Genomic DNA, 19658 nt, shown 5'->3' on the forward strand with positions numbered 1-19658 from the left:
TTGAAGGGCTAGTACGAGTGGCCTTTGTGCTTGTTGCAAACCCGAGACCTGAACCCCCTTGACTGATTATGTTGATCATGCTCGGAAACACCCGTATGGGCTGTGACATTTTCCCCACCTAATCTAATAACGCCCTTTTCGTGTCCTATAAGTGGAACTAATTGATATGGTCCTCAAACTACCAAAGATCATTCGCTAGTTCCCAACTAGCTTCACTGACAGGAAATCCCTTCCACTGCATAAAGTACTCATATCTTGGTTTGTAATTTCATCACCTTGAAACCTTATCAACTAGTATAACATTGACCTCTTTGTCATATGAAGCATTCTTTCTTATTGGTACACGATTGCATGCCATGACTCTACCTTTTAAATCTTTCTAATCCTTATGAAATGGTTTGAGCATGCTAACTTAGAAAATTAGTTATACCTTAAGCTTTAGTGACATTTCCACCTTGTAGGCTGTGCTGCTTATTCATTTCAGAACTTTGAAAAGTCTTTTATACCTCCAGACTATGCCCTTATGCAAGCCCTATAGTGTAACACCAAGTGCAGCTTCAGCATTACCAAGTCCCTAACTTGAAACTACACAACCATCTCTTTTGAATAGTCCACTTTTTGCTTTTCTTTGGTACTTTATGTAGGCAGATTCAAGCAAAGTTTACTTGTTCCTACCAAACCTTAGCAAACTTGTATGCTACTGGATTGGGTCATGTGTAGCCCATTCCACACTCTTTTGAGAGCGATTAGGCTATTTTCTAAGGCTCATGCTGTGGCACTCTGTTGCTACCTTTTTCTCATCATAAACTTTTTGAAAGGCTTTCACCTTTTAACAGAATTGAATAATACCTAGCTGCATCACTTTAGGCTTCTCTTGCTGTTATTCATCCCTACTACTCTTGCTTTTTAATATCCTTTTGCCCATTCAATGGCTGAAAGCTTTTTTTGCTTCAAGCATTCTCTAACTTGATATGGATCGGTACATAAAAAGTAACTCTAGGGCTTCTTCTCTTTACTTATGTCTATGATGGCTTAGTAGGTCTTGACCTTGTAAAATCTAGGCTTTTTTATTATGGAGACCCATACTTAATTTGTGAGATATTGTCAATTTTAACCTGAAGGTCTCATAATTTTTTTCCATAAAAGGCACTTCACAAATTTGGGTTTAACCCCAACTTATATATCATAACATATTCTCAAAATCCCTCTGTGGGTTAGGATATCACAAACTCTCCCCGTTAAAGCTTGATGTTCTCATCAAGCCCAACACAAAGTATAGATAAAATTACAGAACCAAAATCACACCAGACATTAAGATTCTAGAAGTGGCTCCCAATAAGTAGCACTTAGCTTTCGTAGAATTCTAGAAATGGCTCCCACGATGTAGCACTTAGCTTCTATTCGACTACTAATCGCTCTAATACCATTTATGGGGACCCACACCTAACCTGTAAGATATTATTAGCTTTGACTCTTATAAAATGTGCCTCACAAGTTTAGATTTAAGCCTCTATTTATATATCATGGTAGAACCTCATAATCTTCCGATGTAGGATTGGGTTGTCATATCCACATCTTCTTTCTTAGATGAGAAACTACTACTTGTGTCTCCCTCGCTCTTACTCTTACTTCTAGGCTTTAGAGACTTGCTGCATTCGAATTCAATCATCGTTTTTACAGCAACAATGGCTTGACTCAACTTTTACACGCCTCTCTGTTGTAGCTTGGACTTTACCTATAGCTTCAGACCATCCATGAAATAAATAGAGCTTGCTTTTGGCTCACACTTAGGACTATTAGCAATAATTTTAAGCACTCCCAATAATGGTCTCGAACTTTTCTAATTTGAATAAGCTTACAAAACTTCCCTTGAGCTTCATCTTTTGTATACTTTAGCTTGAACTATTATCTAAGTTCTTTCACAAACTCGTCCTATTTAGTGATTGCCTATTCACCATGCCTAACATTGTCATACCTATAATGTCACCATAATAAAGCATTATTGCTTAAATACATAGTAGCTATGCTTACCATTATTTTTTATTTTTGCCACTAGAAAGTACTGTTCTATACCCCACACAACATTGTCCACATCTTTGGCTAAGCGACTTCTTAAGAATAGCTTCAACTTAGGCACATTTACCTTGGGCCCTAAACCCGCACTAGCAATCATAACAACTCGCAATGTAGAATGATCAATTTTGAGCCTCTGTAGCTCTTTCAATAAGGTTGTCACCATGGTCTCTAACACCTCATTATGTTATGTGAGCACATCCATTGCCTTGTTCACGACACTTTGCATCCCTTCCTTGAGCTCTTCCTTCATTGAATATAGTTTTATGACGTACCATTAGTGTCCTCAAACCTATCTTGCATATTTGCAATGACCACCTCACACTTCTACAGTCGACTGTCCATGGTCTCTAACACCTCATTATGTTATGTAAGCACATCTATTGCCTTATTCACGACACTTTGCATCACTTCCTTGAAAGGATTATTATGAGAATTTTAAGTGAAGAAATATTTTTTGAAATTTCACTTAAGTATTGGGAAATTTAGAAAAAATTTTCAAAACTAAAAATTTTCATTTTATTCTTAAGAAAAAAATGCTCTTAAAGGGTTTCTACAAGAAAATGAAATTAAAGGAATTATTTTTAAAATTAAAATTAAGATCATTTTTATCAATATTAAAGGATAACTTGTGGTTATTTAACAACGTTCTAAATCGAACGTTGTAAGAGTGCTAACTCTTCCCAACGCGTAATTGAACTTTCGAACCAATATTTATTTTCAAAAATCAAAATTATCTTTTTGATAAATCTTAACTAATTTAAATATTTTATTAAAAAGATAAATTTTTAAATGATAAATCACACCTATTAAAAAAATTGACAATAACTCATTTTTATTTTAAAATTTCATCTAAACAATCGAATTTTCAAACCCACTGACATCAGGTTCAATAGTTTCGAGACATGCATAGACACAGGCACATGCACGAGCTTTGGCACGGGCACAGGTGCTGATCCAAGCGCAAGTCCTGGGAAAGGCCCAAAAGCGAGCACTATTGAAGACAAACTTGGAACTTTCCGGTATAAAGTTCCACCTGCTTTAAACTCTCCAGTAATGAAGTCCTTGTAAATTTGAACCCCTAATCTTTAATATAATTTTGGACTCTATATAAGCCTTTAGATAGGACCAATTTCAATAATTGATATAAAGAGGCCTTGACTATAAATAGAAGGTTCCCACCTTCATTGCATGCACATCATAACTTGATTAGTATAATTTTACTCGTTTTATATTCTTTTCTTTCTCTCTAGCCTTTCCTCAAACCCCTATGTTTGTTAAGCAACAGCTTGGGTGATTAATCTTGAAATATTGAGTGTCTGAGCACTAGTTTGAGTAATAAACTGATCTTGCACACTAAATAAATCCATTCCCGGATCTAGAAGCCGCACAAACCTAGAGCTGACGACTTGGCCGTGACACTTGCATTCTGCCGTTGCATATATTCTTGTTCAAGCATATTTTGTGGTTTGTACTTCTAGTCTACTTGTGACTAAAATATTTTTACCCGTTGTGCAATGTGCAGAAGAAGCCAAGCAGAAATAAAGGATGAACTGAAGATGGGTTAATACTTGTTTTTCGGATTTGCCAGGTGGCAGATGAGGTATCAAAATGTAGGCAAATAGGATCTTAGGCTGCTTCCGGTTCTTGCCATTATTAATTTTCTAGCTGATCATCCATGGATAAATACAAATGTTTGAAACTTGGCTTAATTTGTTCCAGCAATGAAAATCCATTCTCATGCATATATTGTATGGTATTCTTTATTGATTGGTTAATTGATGGCTAGTGATTGCTTTTTTCTCAACTATATATGGTTCTGATGCAGATTCAATGTTGCCCACCTTTTCAGAGGGAATTTGATTAATAAATTGCTATGTTAAACTGAGAGTAAGATGAGAAAAAGCAAGAATCTTAAACGAATTTGACATTTTATAGGGAACCAAATTCTGTATTAACATGTATATTTTGTTACTAATATTTGAATAATAATCCTAATAATTTTGTTTGCGATTTCTAGGGGAAAACCTGCACAAATTACGGCCTACACATAAAGACTTCTCAAAAGTTGAGATCAAGAAATACATAAATTGCAAATTATACACCTGCAGTTTTGTTGATGTTTTCCAAGGATATAACAGCACCCGATCTTCCCTCGTCTGATGGTCGGGAATGTGACATTAGAATATATATGACCCAAAAGTGAAGGCATACCAGGTAGACCAGGGACCATAGTTTTGCTGTTGCATTTCTTCTTAAGAATATTGCACCAGCCACAAAAATAGCATCCAACTGCCTAAGCATTGATCCAAGTTGCTGTTTGCCAGAACGAAATTTGTCCTCAAAGAGAGGCTTAAGCTTTGAATCAGAAAGATTCCATATTCCTGATTCCAAATCACTTGACGGCGCATTACTCATATTCATGAACTTGCTTTCATCCAGCATCCTTGAAACTGCCTAAAGAAGTTCACAAGTGCAAATTACAAATCTGTTGTTTAGTTCTGAAAAATTGTACTGTTAATCATTCATAAACTATGTACCTCAATTCTAAACGACAAAGTTGCCTTCTCTGAGGAGAGCGCCTCAACCTGCAGGAAACAACAGTGGACAAATGAGTCTCTACAAGAAACATTGCTATTTGATCCAGTGAGGAGCAAAACACATTAAGTAACCCTTCAATATGAATTTGTTTATTCATGTGTGCGTACACACACATGCATTTTCAACATTTGACATTGGTGTTTCCCAATTGAATTATTGCAGAAAGATGCTTGTGGGTTAATTATTCCACAATTTCGGCAATTGATCAATTGATATTTGGAGTCAAAATTGTTTCTCTGCTACTGTTTCAACACAGTAGGTCATCCTGCATGCTATATAAAGTTAAAAAAGCTTAAAGTGGAGACCTAAAGTACAGCCAAATAAAATAGCAGTTCACATCTCCAACCTTAAAGCTGAAAACATTATATATATACATATATATATATATATATATAGATATCACTTAAAAGATTGCTGAGGTTCACTCTTAACCTTGCACTTTGAGCACTAATCACTTACTAGAAAATAAAAACAAGGATGTTATATCGATTAACCAGAATCATTCACATGTGCAACGTTGAAATACAGACCTGGGCTTGTTTCTGAATTAAATGATCAGTCAGCTGTCCAAGCCTTCGCTTCAGCTCAACTTCTACTTCTGTTGGGTTCTCCACCTCTTTTCTTGTTGATTCAATGCTTGCTTCCAGTTGTCTTGCCTGTGTGTAACAAGCAAATCAAATACATAAAACCTAAAACAGCTTTATACTAATAATAAGGCTAAAAAATTAAAAAAAGGTCCTTGTCCTTTCTCAATTTCTCAGATAAGCCCTATTTTTCTATTGTACCAAAATGAGACCTTAAAGTAAAACTTTTGTTTAATAGAACTGTTATTTGGATGGAAACCAATAAAAATCTTTTATCGTTGCCACATTGGCATCTATGAGGTCTCTCTATCACGTCAGCATGTACAAAGGTAACTTATGTTGCTAAATAAGGAATAAATGTCAACTTAGCATTAACTTTCATATGCTGCCATCTAGATGCAGATGTAGCAAAAGAAAATGACCACACAGAGAGTTGACATGGCAAAACTAACATACTTTAACAGTCTTATCCAAAATAAGGGCCTAATCAGACATGATAATGCTTTAAGGACTTAATCGGCTACAATGGAAGTATAGGAGCTTTTCTGGGACATTAGGGACCGCAATGAGGCATTTTAAATATTTTAGCCAATACATAAAAGGACCGAGTGAGTTTGGTGCTAAGAGTCGAGTGAGACTAACTGAATTTGCGAATTTATATAAACACCACAAATAAAATAAAAAAATATAAGAAACAAGGATATACATGTACATTTGGACACTTTTTTTTTTTCAAGTTGATGTTCTCTCTGCCTCTTGCGTTTGAGTTCTAACCCACCTATGCTTCCCTTCTTTTTTTTTTCTTTTTTCTTAGGGAAATCACTTTTATAACATTATCAACAACTGGTAAAAAGTCAATAGGGATTTTTTTGTATAAATAACCTAAATAATAGTTGCATACCTTCCCACATGTCTCAAGTTCCAAAAACTGTTACCGCTTCCTTTCTCCTACGGAGACAAAATGAATTTCCCTGTCCATCTCTTTTTCTACATTGAATGCTTGCTACTTTCTTTTATGGATGCCAATTAATTAAATACCTACTAAAAGAATGTTTACATGTTCTTCATCAGACCTCTTTTACCAACTTCTATATTTTCTCCATCTTGAATATTTACTTTTCATTTCAATACTTTAAAGTGAAAAAGAGATGCACACTCTAGCACCTTCTACATTTTCTCTAAATACTTTTCCTCTCAATGCAAAACAACATTCTGTCTAGTATTTTCAAGTTTTAACTCTTCCTTTTAGAATCTCTACAGGTCAATTATTTACTGCTCTAACATCATTCCTTACTTTTGTCTTGCATTCCTATAACTTTTTTCCTACTGTTGTCTGAAATAAGTTTTAATGCTTTGCATCTAATTTATACATCAGTGTCAAGTATCATCTTTTAGTTTTTAGGAGTTGTTCACCATATGGATATGCAATGCTTAATTTTCCCACATTTTCTTTTGCAGGCTTTCCTTGTTTTTCAATGAATTAATTATTAGTCTTTAGTGAAAAAAAAAAAAGTACTGCATGTTCTGAGTTGGGGTTCACAAGTTTAGTGACATCAATGTAGTTACTAAAACTAGAATTAACACCCACTACGTGGGTTTAAGAGGGAAAAGTGGAAAGGCTATATGATTTTAAAGTAAAAAAGGTAATTTGTCCCTTTCAAAGTGTCTAAATGGAAAAAAAAAAAAAAAATCCTATGAGAAAATCACTTTAAAAATGGGCCTCATTCCTAATATATTTAGGAACAAAAATGACTAATATGACCTTATTTCTATATGTTTGTTAGATTTTTATATAATTATAGTAACTAAGTTGGTGCCTTGTGACACCGTACTCAAATATACAGTAGTACTTTTCTTAGTAATCAAAGGAATAGCACAACAATAATTAATTTATTAAAATACCACAGTAAGCCCATAAAGAAAATTTCCTTTGGTAAATTATGCATTGCATTTCCATGTGCTGTACAACTCCTATACAAAAAGGTGGCATCCCAATACTATTGTATAACTTAGATTTGCATCAAAATTTATTTTTGAGTTGAAGAAAAATGTAAAGCAATGCAAATTACATAACCAAATTTTTTGGGAAAAAAGAAATGTTGACTGACCTTAATGGTGATGTCAACAGTTAAAAGGTGTGCAGCTAATTATATATGGTGACTCTATAGGTAGAAAATACAAGAAAACATTTAACTATCATATTTCATTTAAAAAATCATTTTACATAAAAGCAGAAAAATAATGTTAAGGATATATAAAAAAAAAAGTAACTCATGATATCAGACAGAAGATCTAATATATTGTTTTTAATGAGGATTTTTTTATTACAAAGAAGATAGAAGTACAGATTGATAGTTTGAAAAGTGATAAAGATGACCTCTAGTAGATATTCTAAAGGAACGAGTTGAAAATACAAAAAGGAATGTTGTTTTAATGTACGAGTAATCAAACTACCTGTGATGCTTATGGTCTAAAAAAAACTACTAGAGTTTCCATCATTCCAAAAACCCAATGACACATTTATTCTTTATGAACTAATGAAACATAATTAAATGCAAAAGACATTTTCAAGGTACTATAACTGTGTAGCCCATATGTAAAACTGCTTTTAGTTGTAACTATTTCTCACGTGCAAGAGAAGGGAATGAATTTGCAAATTAAGTAGATGATTACCAGAAGAGATTAATGTCCTTTTAACTGATTTTTTTCTCCTTCCCCTAGTGTGAAGACTTCATCGGAAAGTGGCCTCCAATTAGTGGTGCTTTTTGTTGACCTTCGGCCATACACAAATAAAATTCTCCTTAACATATTTTTTACTTTAAAATTCTGAAATGAGAAGTAAAATTCAAGATGGAGAAAATGTAGAAGCTGGTGCAATAAAAAGAAATTTTGATGAAGATAGCATGTGAACATACCTTTAGTGAGTATTAATTAATTGGTATCCATAAAAGAAAGACATAAACTTTTAATGTTGAAAAGGAGATGGAGGAAGAAAGATTTGTTTTGAATGCAAGAAAAGGAACTGGTAGCAGCCGTTGTGACTTGGGATACATGGGAAGGTATGTGGGTATCATTTAGGTTGGGTGTTAAAAAAAATCTCTACTGACTTGTTACAGGTTGTCAAAAGGTAATTTCCCCAAGAGTGAGAAGAAATTAAAAAGTATAGGATCAGATGTGTAAGGTACAGAGAATATCAACTAATTTCTTTAAGACATTTGTCAAAATTGACATATTATATATATCCCTTGTTTATTGTACTTACTATTTTTCAGCTGTTAATGTAAATTCACAAACTAAGTTGGAATCACTTGACTCATGAACCAAACTTCAGTTCCTTTATATACAAGTATAGATTACATAAAAACTCTAGCAAAACATAACAGATAAAAATAAGAGTCATATTAGTCATTTCTCCTACTAAATATCATGATTAAGGCCCACTTTTACATTGATTTTCTGTATTAAACTGTTTTTTACAGGCTCTTAAAAGGAAAACAACTACCTTTTATTTTGAAAAATATTACATTTCCACTTTCTCCTCTTTCAACCATGTAGTGGGTGTGTCACAAATTCTAGTATTAAGTAAATCAGTCTAAATATTAAACGTAGATATTCAAAGTATAAGATGAAACTTCTTGTTAGTTGGTAGTCAAATCTTGGAGGACATATGACCCAATCTGAACTTTAAGAATTTCAATACTGCAGCTAAACAGAGAAGGAAAAGGACAATTAATGTTTCATGGACATGCATGGTGCTACTTGTAGAGACCTTTTCTTATTTGAAATGTTTTATAACAAGTGCATGAATGAACACCATCAAGCTGAGGGATTTGGATCTCTATATCCATTTTACTCTGCCCCTTTTAGCGGAAAAAAGAAACATGCAGCTATCCATGAATGAGTGGTGAAATAGAATATTATATAAGTTGTTAGATCATTGCAAACTTATAAAACTAAATGTGAGTGTCTAGAGAGGAAGAAAGTGAGAGAGGAAAGCTAACCTTGTCTTGCAATTGTCCAATTTTATCAGTGACAAGAGAGTACTCTGCCTCAAGGATTTCACGTCCAAATTCAATTCCCTTTGATAACTGCAACATTTTAAAATGACAAGATTATCCAAACAACCCGTTGGAGCAAAGTACTTTTGCTGAAAATGCCAGATTAGAACAGTATCTCTAGTCAGTATTTATAGACAAATATGATCTGAGAAACTACTTAACTCACTTGGTTTAGATAAGTTCCACTTTGGTGACTACTAGAGATCCTCCTCTTGAGTTCTACAAGGTGAAAAAGAAGTATCCGTAACTTGTAAAACCAGATAGAAATAAGCCAGGGTTATTTCAGGGTAGTATTAATCAAGAAATTGCATGACCTTCCCTACACCATGCAAAGCAAGAGTCTCGTGCACCACACAACCCCTTTAATTATTATAAAGACATTATATTTTCCTCAATGATTATATGATACGCATGGCAAGCAACATCATTACAGTCAATATGAAATCTAAAATGCGTTTGAAACATTTCCATGGTTTCAACTTATTGAAAGACTTTACTATAGAATACCAAAAAAGTTAGAAAATATAATTAAAATTAGGTAACGAAAAAAAAAGTATTTTGCGGTGAGGTCTAAAAAAATTTGCACCCTAATGTTTAAAAACTAATAGTTAATTTAAAGATTTTTATGCAAGCAAATTAGATTATAGAGAGATAAACTCAAAAAAGGATGAAAAGTGAAAACAGATGAGAAGAAAGAAGGGAAGGGTTGGGTGGGTATCAATCAATTCTAGGCTCTTAAGTTATGTGTAGCAAGAGTGAAGAAAAAGATTGATCGCAAGGGAGCAATTAAATCATAGACTTTAGCATTCTGAGATAGAAACAAGAAGAAAGAGCAGAACAAGGTACTGGAAAAAAGATCAGCCAAGTGACAAGAAATAGGAGGAACAAGCTAACTGTCTTAGATTGGTAAGTTAATCGAGTAAATCATAGTTAAATATCTCTTTGCAAACCTCTAGGGGTAATTCGTTCCACCTCAAGCCACAAGGTGCTTATTTGTAAATTACACAAAATTGTTTTAAGAAAAAACACAAAAAAGATTATGCGGGAAAGAAATAGGATCCCAACTTACGATCCGTAAGACAGAAAAAAAGCCTCTTGACGGGCGCCCACCCATAAGAAAAAGAACACCCTCAAAAGTCAAAATTAAATCTAATTTGCCTCCCCATGTTCTTTTTTTCTTTTTGAAGATTTTCCCTTGCAGATCCCTTTTGCATCTGCCTTATGTAATTAATTTTAATTTAATGTGTTAGCAATTGGCTCTTTGGGAAGAACTTAAGAATAAAAATAGCTTAGTCTTAAATCAAGAACCCCTAAAACCTAATGTTTCATGTCTGTATGAACTTCCATTGATTTAATTTCATAATGTTTAACAACCTATTAAAAAAAATACCTTTTCAATGAGCCACTTCCCATCAACCATAAGAGGATAGGTAGCCAAAGTCCTAGCACAACTCTAGCAATAAATATTTATTCTTTTTTGTTTTTCTTTCCTGCATAAACTCATTTAAGACAAGTAGTTTTATATTTTTTTTCTTCTCTTTCCTGTTTATTGGGGTTGGGGTTGGTAGGGTTCATCGGTTCTTCCACACTCTTTCAAGAAATTATAATCAGATCAAAATAATAGATACATACCTTCATGGGCTGCTTCTTCCAGCTTAATTTGTTGTCGGCGATCTGCTACCCTATTAATCTGGTTCAAAAAGCTAAAATGTAATGAGCAACATATATAAGGTTAAGGGAGGATGAGGCCAGAAAAGCTTTCATTGTGATGTTAGTTACATTTAGAATATATCTATCCATTCCGAGTCATCAATTAGTAAATTGGTCAGAGAATTGTGTAAGACTTAAGAGCCAAGACAATGGGAGATGCTACTGAATCCATTACTCTAGAAATAAGCCTGATACATTTCATATTGGCATACATCACAAATTGGAAAATACAAAGCAAAAGTGTTGTTTTTTTTTTTTTTTTATTTCTTGGCTATGTGCTTTCTATCCTTTTATCTTTTCTGTTATAAGCTCAAAAACAAGCATGGTTCAGAAAGAAAAACAAAAGGATGAAAAGCCAGATTTTAGAACCCAGACTAATGATACATTGTACAACGAGCAAAGAAATTTTCTTCCAAATTTAAAACTGCAATAAAGAAGAAAGGGGATAGGTCCAACCAGAACTAATATTAGAGTTTATCATACCTCCACTTCAAGTTTCTTCTGTGAAATAGCAAGTGATCTTGCAAGATCAGCATTTGTGGTCTGCAATTACTAGTGATATTTAGAAACAAGAACTTCCTGCCAAATGCAATAGACAAACAAAAATATGGAGAAAACTGTGTAACAAAATATGAAGTAGATATCTAAACCAATTGTTGCAGCACCTCTAGCTTAGCCAAACGTTGGAGGGCCTCCATTCTAGTATTATTATGTTTCTGCTTTTCTAACTCAACAGCTTCCATCATTTCCATTGTAGTTGTCTGCAGCTCTGAAGCCTGATACAAGTAAGAAGATAACAAACCATTAATGCTACAGTTGAAAGACAACTTCAGCTGCAGAACAAGGGAGAGGAAAAGAAAGAGGAACAGAGGATAGAGGGAAATAAGGAAGAAAGTGGGAGAAACAGAGGAACTTTTGGTAGACTACAAAAAATAGGGATGAAAATCAAGTAATAAGACAAAAAGTAAAAGTAGGGATAGAATCCAATACTCAATCTCAATATTCTTAAACCAAATATACTAGAAACAAAGTGAATAGATACTTATAGACGACTCTCTAAACCATAACATAAATACAAAATACCAAATATAACCTTACATGCTCTAACTCTAACAATTCCTTAAATAGTAAAAATCATAATAAAGCAAATCTCTAAAGATAGTTAAATCCGTGGATAAGCAAGATCTTGTCCCACTTCAACTTAATAGACATTCAGAACAATTGCAAGCATAAATTTAAGAGAGAAAACTAAAGGAACACCCAATTAGATGCAGCTTAGGTGTAGCGGCTAATCTTTAATGAAAGAAAGAGGAAAAGAAGAATGTAGAAATGGCTATGATCTCATTCAAATTCAAAGCAAATATTGATGCATTAGTGCAAACATTGTTCCAGGCTTTTCCATTCTTTGCTATATTGCAGTATTTATTTATGCCAAGTTGAGGCTCTAGCTTAATAATCAAAGTAAAAGAGGTAGATTCAGATCTTTGAGGCATAACACTTAAATTTTTAGTGCCCTAAGTAATGACCAGGTTCTATAAAGAAGAAAAAAAAGAGGGTTAAAGAGACTGGGGAGAGTAGCCTCTAAAGAAGTCATGTGTTCTATTCTTAACAATATACAGAATTTGTTTAGTTGCAAATCCTGCGGCATTAATGTTGTTAGTTTCCAATTGTATGGCACTACCTTCAGCCCCTAAACACCCAACCCTCCACTAAAAAACAAAATATAATGAATTATGTTTTTCCTGTGAACAGCAAATTTCTGGTAAAGTATTTCAAAGCGTATAATCTTGAAATTTGATAGAAAAGAAAATCCCCATGGTCAGAACAAAATATTTTCCTAGTCAACCTCAACAAAGAATGAAATAAAGAATGCATGCATGCATGTAATATTGTAAAAAGCCTTGTAATGTTACCTCTTGTGCTTGTTGTTTGGCTTGTTCCTCAAGTATTTTCTCTAAGCTCTGCTTTTCTCCCTCCAATCTGGCAACCATATTCTCTCGTTCTTTGATAGCTTCCACAGCTTTAGCGGCTGCTTGCTCAGCCAAAATCCTCTCCTTTCTCCTCCTCCTTTCCTCCCTCTCATGTTCACTTTCAGAGTCAGACGTTGAATCAGAACCAGAATCTGAATCAGAGCTTCCATCACTTGTGGGCTGAGAGCCCCTTTTTACATCATCCGAGACTGGACTTCTGGATGAACCAATGGACTTGGATTTCCCACTTACAGTAGTTCTCAACTGATCATGACCATCAGCCATTCCTATCTTCACTTCAGGTACCCCATCAACTTCTCCCAATTCCAACATCTTTTGGAAAGAATGGTTCTTGTTTATGGCCCGTGAAAACCCTTCCACATCGGAAGAAAGGCCTTTAGAATCCAATTTCCAACCATTTTCATCATCTGTTTCATCTTTCAGTTTCAGCATAAAGCTTGCAGCAGTGTCCTTGTGATCCAACTCCAACCCCTCCGAATTCTTACCATCATTATGTATATCAACACTAGAAGGCCTCCCAGAAGAGCTTGATTCTTCACCATCACTCGGCTTCCCATTCGACTTATTTCCCAAAACAATATCTGATCTCCTCGCAGACTTAATAACATTAACATTACTCTTTTGATTCCTCTTCCCTTCCAGCAGTGACAAATTAGACCCTACATTTCCTCTCCTCCTAGCATCTTTCCTCAAGCCCCGAATCCCAGACACCCCATTACTAGAGCTCGTCCCCTGACTAGGTGTACTAAGAAGTTCAGTCCAATCACTATCTGTAAGTGTGGGCTTAGGTTTGGATGAATCTTTCGTGCTCGAAGCCTCTTTGTCTGGATTCGAAATATTAACTGAATTATTACTATTATTATTACTAGATAAGTTAGCATTGGGATCATTGAACAATTTGCCATGATAATCATTATGTTCTTGTGATTTCTTTTTTAATTGATCCTTTAAAGATACAACCCCACTGGTTTTCGTTGGAGTATCCAATGCAATCTCATCGGATAGTGGCTTCTCATTCTTCCCAAGCGACTCCGCCGCTTGCTGATCGATCTGATCCGTCCATCACAAAATTCAGTTACAACTACCCTAAATCAAACTAATATTGTTTAATAAAAATGAAAATAAAATGAAATGAAACCAGATGGATAAATTCACAGTGCTCATTAGATCTCCCTAGAGAATAGCATGAAACTTAAAAAAATAATAATAATAATAATAAACTAATTATAAAGAAGAAAAAACTTGCCTGTTGAAGGAGAGTTTCAGCGACTTTGAGCTTGGACGAGATCCAATTTGCCATTAGAACCTTGTTCCTTTTTTTGTTTATTTCTATTTTTTTATCAGCACATTCTTGTGGTTTTGGCGAAAAATTTTGGAGTTGGAAGAGAAGGCGAAGGACGAAGGAATAGATTTGGAGGGGACTAAGATAGGTTGGTGAAAGCGTTGGTTATTGCAGACGCAGGGAGACGAAATATTGCTGTTCCCGTAGCGTTTGGGCGATCAAAGGCGTATGGAATGGTTAGTGGGGTGTCTGTGATGGTGAATGTCACAGACTGGTGTGAGTTTATTGAAACATCAGCTGCACGTGAAACGTCCACGCCAATGACTGATCACACGTGCGCGATTGTGACCGTCCAACAGCAATAGCCGGACCGGTCATCTAAAAGAGGAATCGTTATCGCTTGCCACCAAAAAAATTTTAGGTTAAAATGGCAAAAGAAAATCCTTAAATTATTTATTCAAAATAAATTTATATATTTTTATTGTACTTAAATAAGTTATTATTTTATTTATATTTAAGTAAATTTTTATTTTAAATAAAAAATTAATTTATATTAAAATTTTATATAGATACAAATTAAAAATTAAGAATCTATTTAAATACAAATTAAAAATTAAAAACTTATTTAATATAAATTAAAATTAAATATTTATTTAAATGTAATAAAAATAAAAAAAATTATTTAATTAAATTGATAAAATTTGAAAACTTTTTAATTATGTCAGACAAAACTTTACATTTACAAAATTATTATTATAATTATTAAAAAAACTTAAAAATATTTATCATTATTTCGTTTCTTACCAAGATTTATCTTTATTATTGGAGTCAGTGAATATTAAAAAATTATTAATGAACTATGAAATATTAAATAATTAATATCAATAATATTTATATATAGATAAAATATGATCTTTGTAAAGGTGAAGATCAACTTATATCAATGTAAATTTTTTTAATTTTGTATATATTTTTAACAATTTATTTCTACATATCTCAAAAATAAGATTAAATCATTTTTTATTTTTTTTAATTTGTGTCTCTCATCTTTTAAATTTATTAAAATTAATTATTAAAAAATATAAAATTAAAAAATTTTACAATAATATAAATTAATTTTGTAGCTCGCTATAAATATATATAATTGCACAAAATACAAATAAAATATATCATGTTGGACATATTTTGCATGTTATGATTTTTACATTATATTATAAAAAAAAACTTACACATTTATAAAACATTACATTAACTAAATGATTTGCAAAAAATCTAAACCTACATATCTAATCAATATGGGTCATGTTTGATGCATAAATTATTGATAAGATATGATGATAATTATCTTATATCATGTTTAATTTGTATCTAAGAAAATGATAGGGATCGCAATGAAGATTAATATCTTATTGATGTAAGATTATTCAATCATCTCCAAGTAGAGAGAATTATTTTTAATCTATAGAATTAAACTTACATGTTCAATTATACCTTTTAAAATTACATCAATAATTTAAATTGTATAAATTTTAATAAAGATAATTTTGATAAATAAATAAATTATTATATCATAATACTTGCATACATCAAACATAAAATAAAATGATATTATTTAATCTAATTTTAATCATAATATTATATTATCTTATTCTATTATAATCTTGTAAATCAAACATAACTATAATTTTTTCAATAGGAAAAACCTATGCCAGATTTCCTTCTTATAAAACTCAGAACAACAATTACCAAAATCCAAAAAGAAAAAATTCTATTCAAAAATCTACTTTCTTTCTTCAATATTGAATTATTTTTAATCATAAATTTATATCTTAATATGATTTTTAATTTTAATATTATTTAAATAGTATTTTTATGTTGTTAATTATATTCCATTTTTAATTTTTTTAATTTATGCTAATTATGCTTTTCTTTTTATTTTCTATTTTTCTTAAATCTTTTTTGTTGATTATTTTTCCATTATTTCTTAAATCCTAAGAAATGCAAATTGATTGAAAACTTGTTAATTTTTATTAAATAATTCAAATTCATGATTCCTTGCTAGAAGTTATTTAAAAACAAAAAATTGATCAATGATTCCGTCAATAATGTAATCTATCTATAAACTAAAATTTCGTCAACAATAACTAAATTCCTTCAGTAAAATCCATTGTCATAATTTTAATTTCATCTATAATTTGAATAATTTCATCTATAATCATTTGATAAACCTATAAACATGTGTGCTTAATTAAAAAAAAAAACTTATTATTTTTATTATTAATAATAAAAATAAAAAATCCATATATGAAATCAACATTATAACCATTAAATGAATCCAAATTATAAATTAACATTCTTAACATCTATAATATCCACAAAATATAATATTAAAAGTCAATTCATAACATCGATAAAAATATCCATAAAGATAAGAGCTCACTGTCTTGCTGCATCTTCTGATCCAAAATCAGTGTTGCCATTGTCAAGTCTAAAAAATTGTGTTGGCAAAAATTGTTTAAATCTTATAACTACATCATCTAATCCATAAAAAGACCTAAGTTCAATCTTCAACTTAGTCCTTAACTTGGTCCTTAACTCATTAATTTGTTTTTGTATCTGAAGTTAAGGAGGCACTAATGATGGACCATAAACAAAGTAAGACGTTGTTGCTGCAGCAATGGACTAATTTAAGTAAAAAAGGTCTTTAAATCTATCTGCAGATCCAAAGCTATATACATGAGTACGTGTAGCTTCAACCCCTCAAATAGCTTTAATCTATGCCTATGGATCAAAATTTAGATGATTGGAAGAGTCTTCACCATATTTTTTAGATAATGCAGTAACATAATTTTCTTACAAAAAATTTAAAACAATTATCATTCCAACACAAGTACAGTATCATTCCAACATAGTTCAATACCATTAGTCTTACAATGTTTAGGCTTTCAATTACTACATTATTTACTTCATCAATAATCACAATACACAACTAGAATTACAAAGCAAAATATGCAATAGTTTTCACTTTTCATAAAAGTCATTACATCTCAATAAGCACGATACAAAATATAGTTCAATATTAAATTTCCTACAATATTTTAGTCTTTCAAGACATAGGCACCGAGGCCAACGAGGATTACCAATGAAGAGAAAAGAGAAGAGAGAATAGAGAATAGAGAGGGAGGAGAAAGAAAACAAGAATTAGGGATTGGAATTAGGGCAAAAAAGAAAGGGGAAGGGAATTTTGACTAAAAACACACTTTTAGCAATGGATTACTGAGGATTTTTTGTTGGTAATTCAAAAATATTTTTTTTTTACTTTTAACGATAAATTACTAATAAAATCCATCATTAAAAAAAATTTTCCTTTAAAAAAATTAAAAAAATTTATTGAAATTCCTTTTAGTGATGAATTTTTTCTGTCAATAATTTATCGTTAAAACTTTTAGCCACAGATTACAAACAAAATTTTTTTGATCGGTAAATTCCATTGGAAAAAATTTTTTTTTTTTTGTATTTTCATCGGCAAACCATCGTAAATTAGTAAGTAATTAATAATGAAAAAATTTTGTCATTAAAAATCCATTGGTATTAGACTTATTTTTGGTAGTGTGTGACCTATGCAATACACATGATAGTTTTGTCTACTTAAATCTTTGTAAACACATAAAAATTAGTATTTTATGCGCACTTATGTAACTTTTAAATTTTATACCATACTTAAAATTCAAATATTGAAATGACATATCATAAAAAATAAACTTATTTAAAAAATAGATGGTAAATAATATTAAAATCATAAAATAAAAAATACAAATGATAAAAAAATAGAAATTTGCATTTGTACCTTTATGTTATATCATTAATAAAGATAAGTTATATTTATTTTAAAAAGTATGAAATTATTATTACGTAGGTTTTTGAGAAAATGAATTTTTGAGATTTTATCTATTTCCAATTAAATAAAATTAAACTTTAATTTTGAATTAAATAAAAAAATTCCATTGCTAATAACTTGAGTTACAATCAATAGTGATAATATCTATAATACTTCTTTACGCATTTTGCATTATGAATTGCATTATTAGTAATGCAAAATTCAAACCCTACTGAGCTTAATTGGCTTCTTACCTAACATGTTGCCTATCATTAACCGGTTTGTTAAGACTAGCTAGATCAAGTTTATTATGCCTAGTACATCTTTTTCATAAACTACGTAAAGTGAATGTAAACCTCACGCCCTTAACAAATTTAAGAGCTTTTACAACAACAAAAGCCCATGTTGTAATAGCATATGTGATCATTCCTTTAACTTAAGATTAAAAAGCACTAATAACCATCACATCCCTATCTCAAGCAACTCTATACCACCAATTGCATTTGCCATATAAATAGTTTCATCAAAATTAACTTTAATAAAATTTAACTGTTAACTATTTCACTAAATAAAAAACTTTAATCAAGATTAAATCAAATTAAAATAAAGAGGAAAACAAAAGAAAAAGCAACATGGATAGAAAATTTTTAAATTTTATTGGCATTTGTTGATTTGTTACAAATGTTACCACTAAAATAAAACAAAAGTAAGTGAAAGTAATAGTACAACTTACATTTGACTTTCTTTTATACTACATTTCACCAATCTTTATGACTTAATGGAATTGAAAATGAAGCAAGATGATTTGATTAAGCACTTAAAGGTTCCATTGACTTTAACTTGTAAAAGAGCTTTCACATGAAAGTCAAATTTTCAAATGTTTGTAGCTTGTATATTTTTATAGGTTTGTAGCTTTTTATCTCTCTTGCTTGAGCTAAAGTTAGCCAATTGCTTCTTCAGAATCTTTCATCTTTTTCTATGGTTGAAGCTCTAAAATCATTCTTTTTAGAAATGTTTCCCTTTTTCTTTTTTAGCTTTCTTAATTTATAAAAAAGTCCTAAGAGTTTGATTTTTCTTATATGTTAATGATTTGAATTTTAAAATCTTTAACCAAATCATATCACATTATACTGATTTAACAAATATTTATTATTTTCAATTTAGTTTAATTAGATTAACTGAATTAAATTTATTTAAACAGCTTTCAAAGGTTTATTTAATCTAAAGTTATTTATAATCCATATATAAGAAATAATATTATCATACGTAAATTTTAAGAGAATATTTAATAAGAAAACATTTGAGTCAAAAAGATAATTGGTGTTTTTGCTAATTTTGAATTAAGAATGATAAATTTGATTTTTTTTATTTTTAACTATAAATGAATTCAAAACATAAATAATTAATTATATATGATTCGGTCTTTACTTAAATTTTAAAAATTTTAAATAATTAAATAATCATTTTAATTTTAATTTGATA

At 31.2% G+C, this 19658-nt stretch overlaps 1 protein-coding gene across 1 annotated transcript; it reads right to left on the reverse strand.

Moving 5' to 3' along the window:
• Positions 1-3987: 3987 nt before the first annotated feature.
• GC2 (golgin Putative 2) lies at positions 3988-14555 on the reverse strand. The gene is made up of 10 exons (XM_022910614.2): positions 14264-14555; positions 12940-14067; positions 11692-11802; positions 11510-11569; positions 10949-11006; positions 9483-9535; positions 9260-9346; positions 5205-5330; positions 4614-4661; positions 3988-4530 (listed from the first exon to the last, which is right to left on the reverse strand). Exons 1-10 carry the CDS (start codon positions 14315-14317, stop codon positions 4171-4173), a joined length of 2085 nt encoding a protein of 694 aa, XP_022766349.2. The 5' UTR covers positions 14318-14555; the 3' UTR covers positions 3988-4170.
• Positions 14556-19658: the final 5103 nt, after the last annotated feature.

Source organism: Durio zibethinus, chromosome 9 (genome assembly GCF_047325235.1).
Source record: "Durio zibethinus cultivar Kanyao isolate XHJ-2024 chromosome 9, ASM4732523v1, whole genome shotgun sequence".
Classification (NCBI taxonomy): Eukaryota; Viridiplantae; Streptophyta; class Magnoliopsida; order Malvales; family Malvaceae; genus Durio; species Durio zibethinus.

Coding starts and splice junctions, on each gene's coding strand:
- GC2 (XM_022910614.2), bottom strand. CDS start 14,317: ATGGCAAATTGGATCTCGTCCAAGCTCAAAGTCGCTGAAACTCTCCTT. Junction 9,536..10,948: donor GGAAGAAGCAGCCCATGAAG/GTATGTATCTAT, acceptor TTCACCTTGTAG/AACTCAAGAGGAGGATCTCT. Junction 5,331..9,259: donor TTGGACAATTGCAAGACAAG/GTTAGCTTTCCT, acceptor TGTTACACACAG/GCAAGACAACTGGAAGCAAG.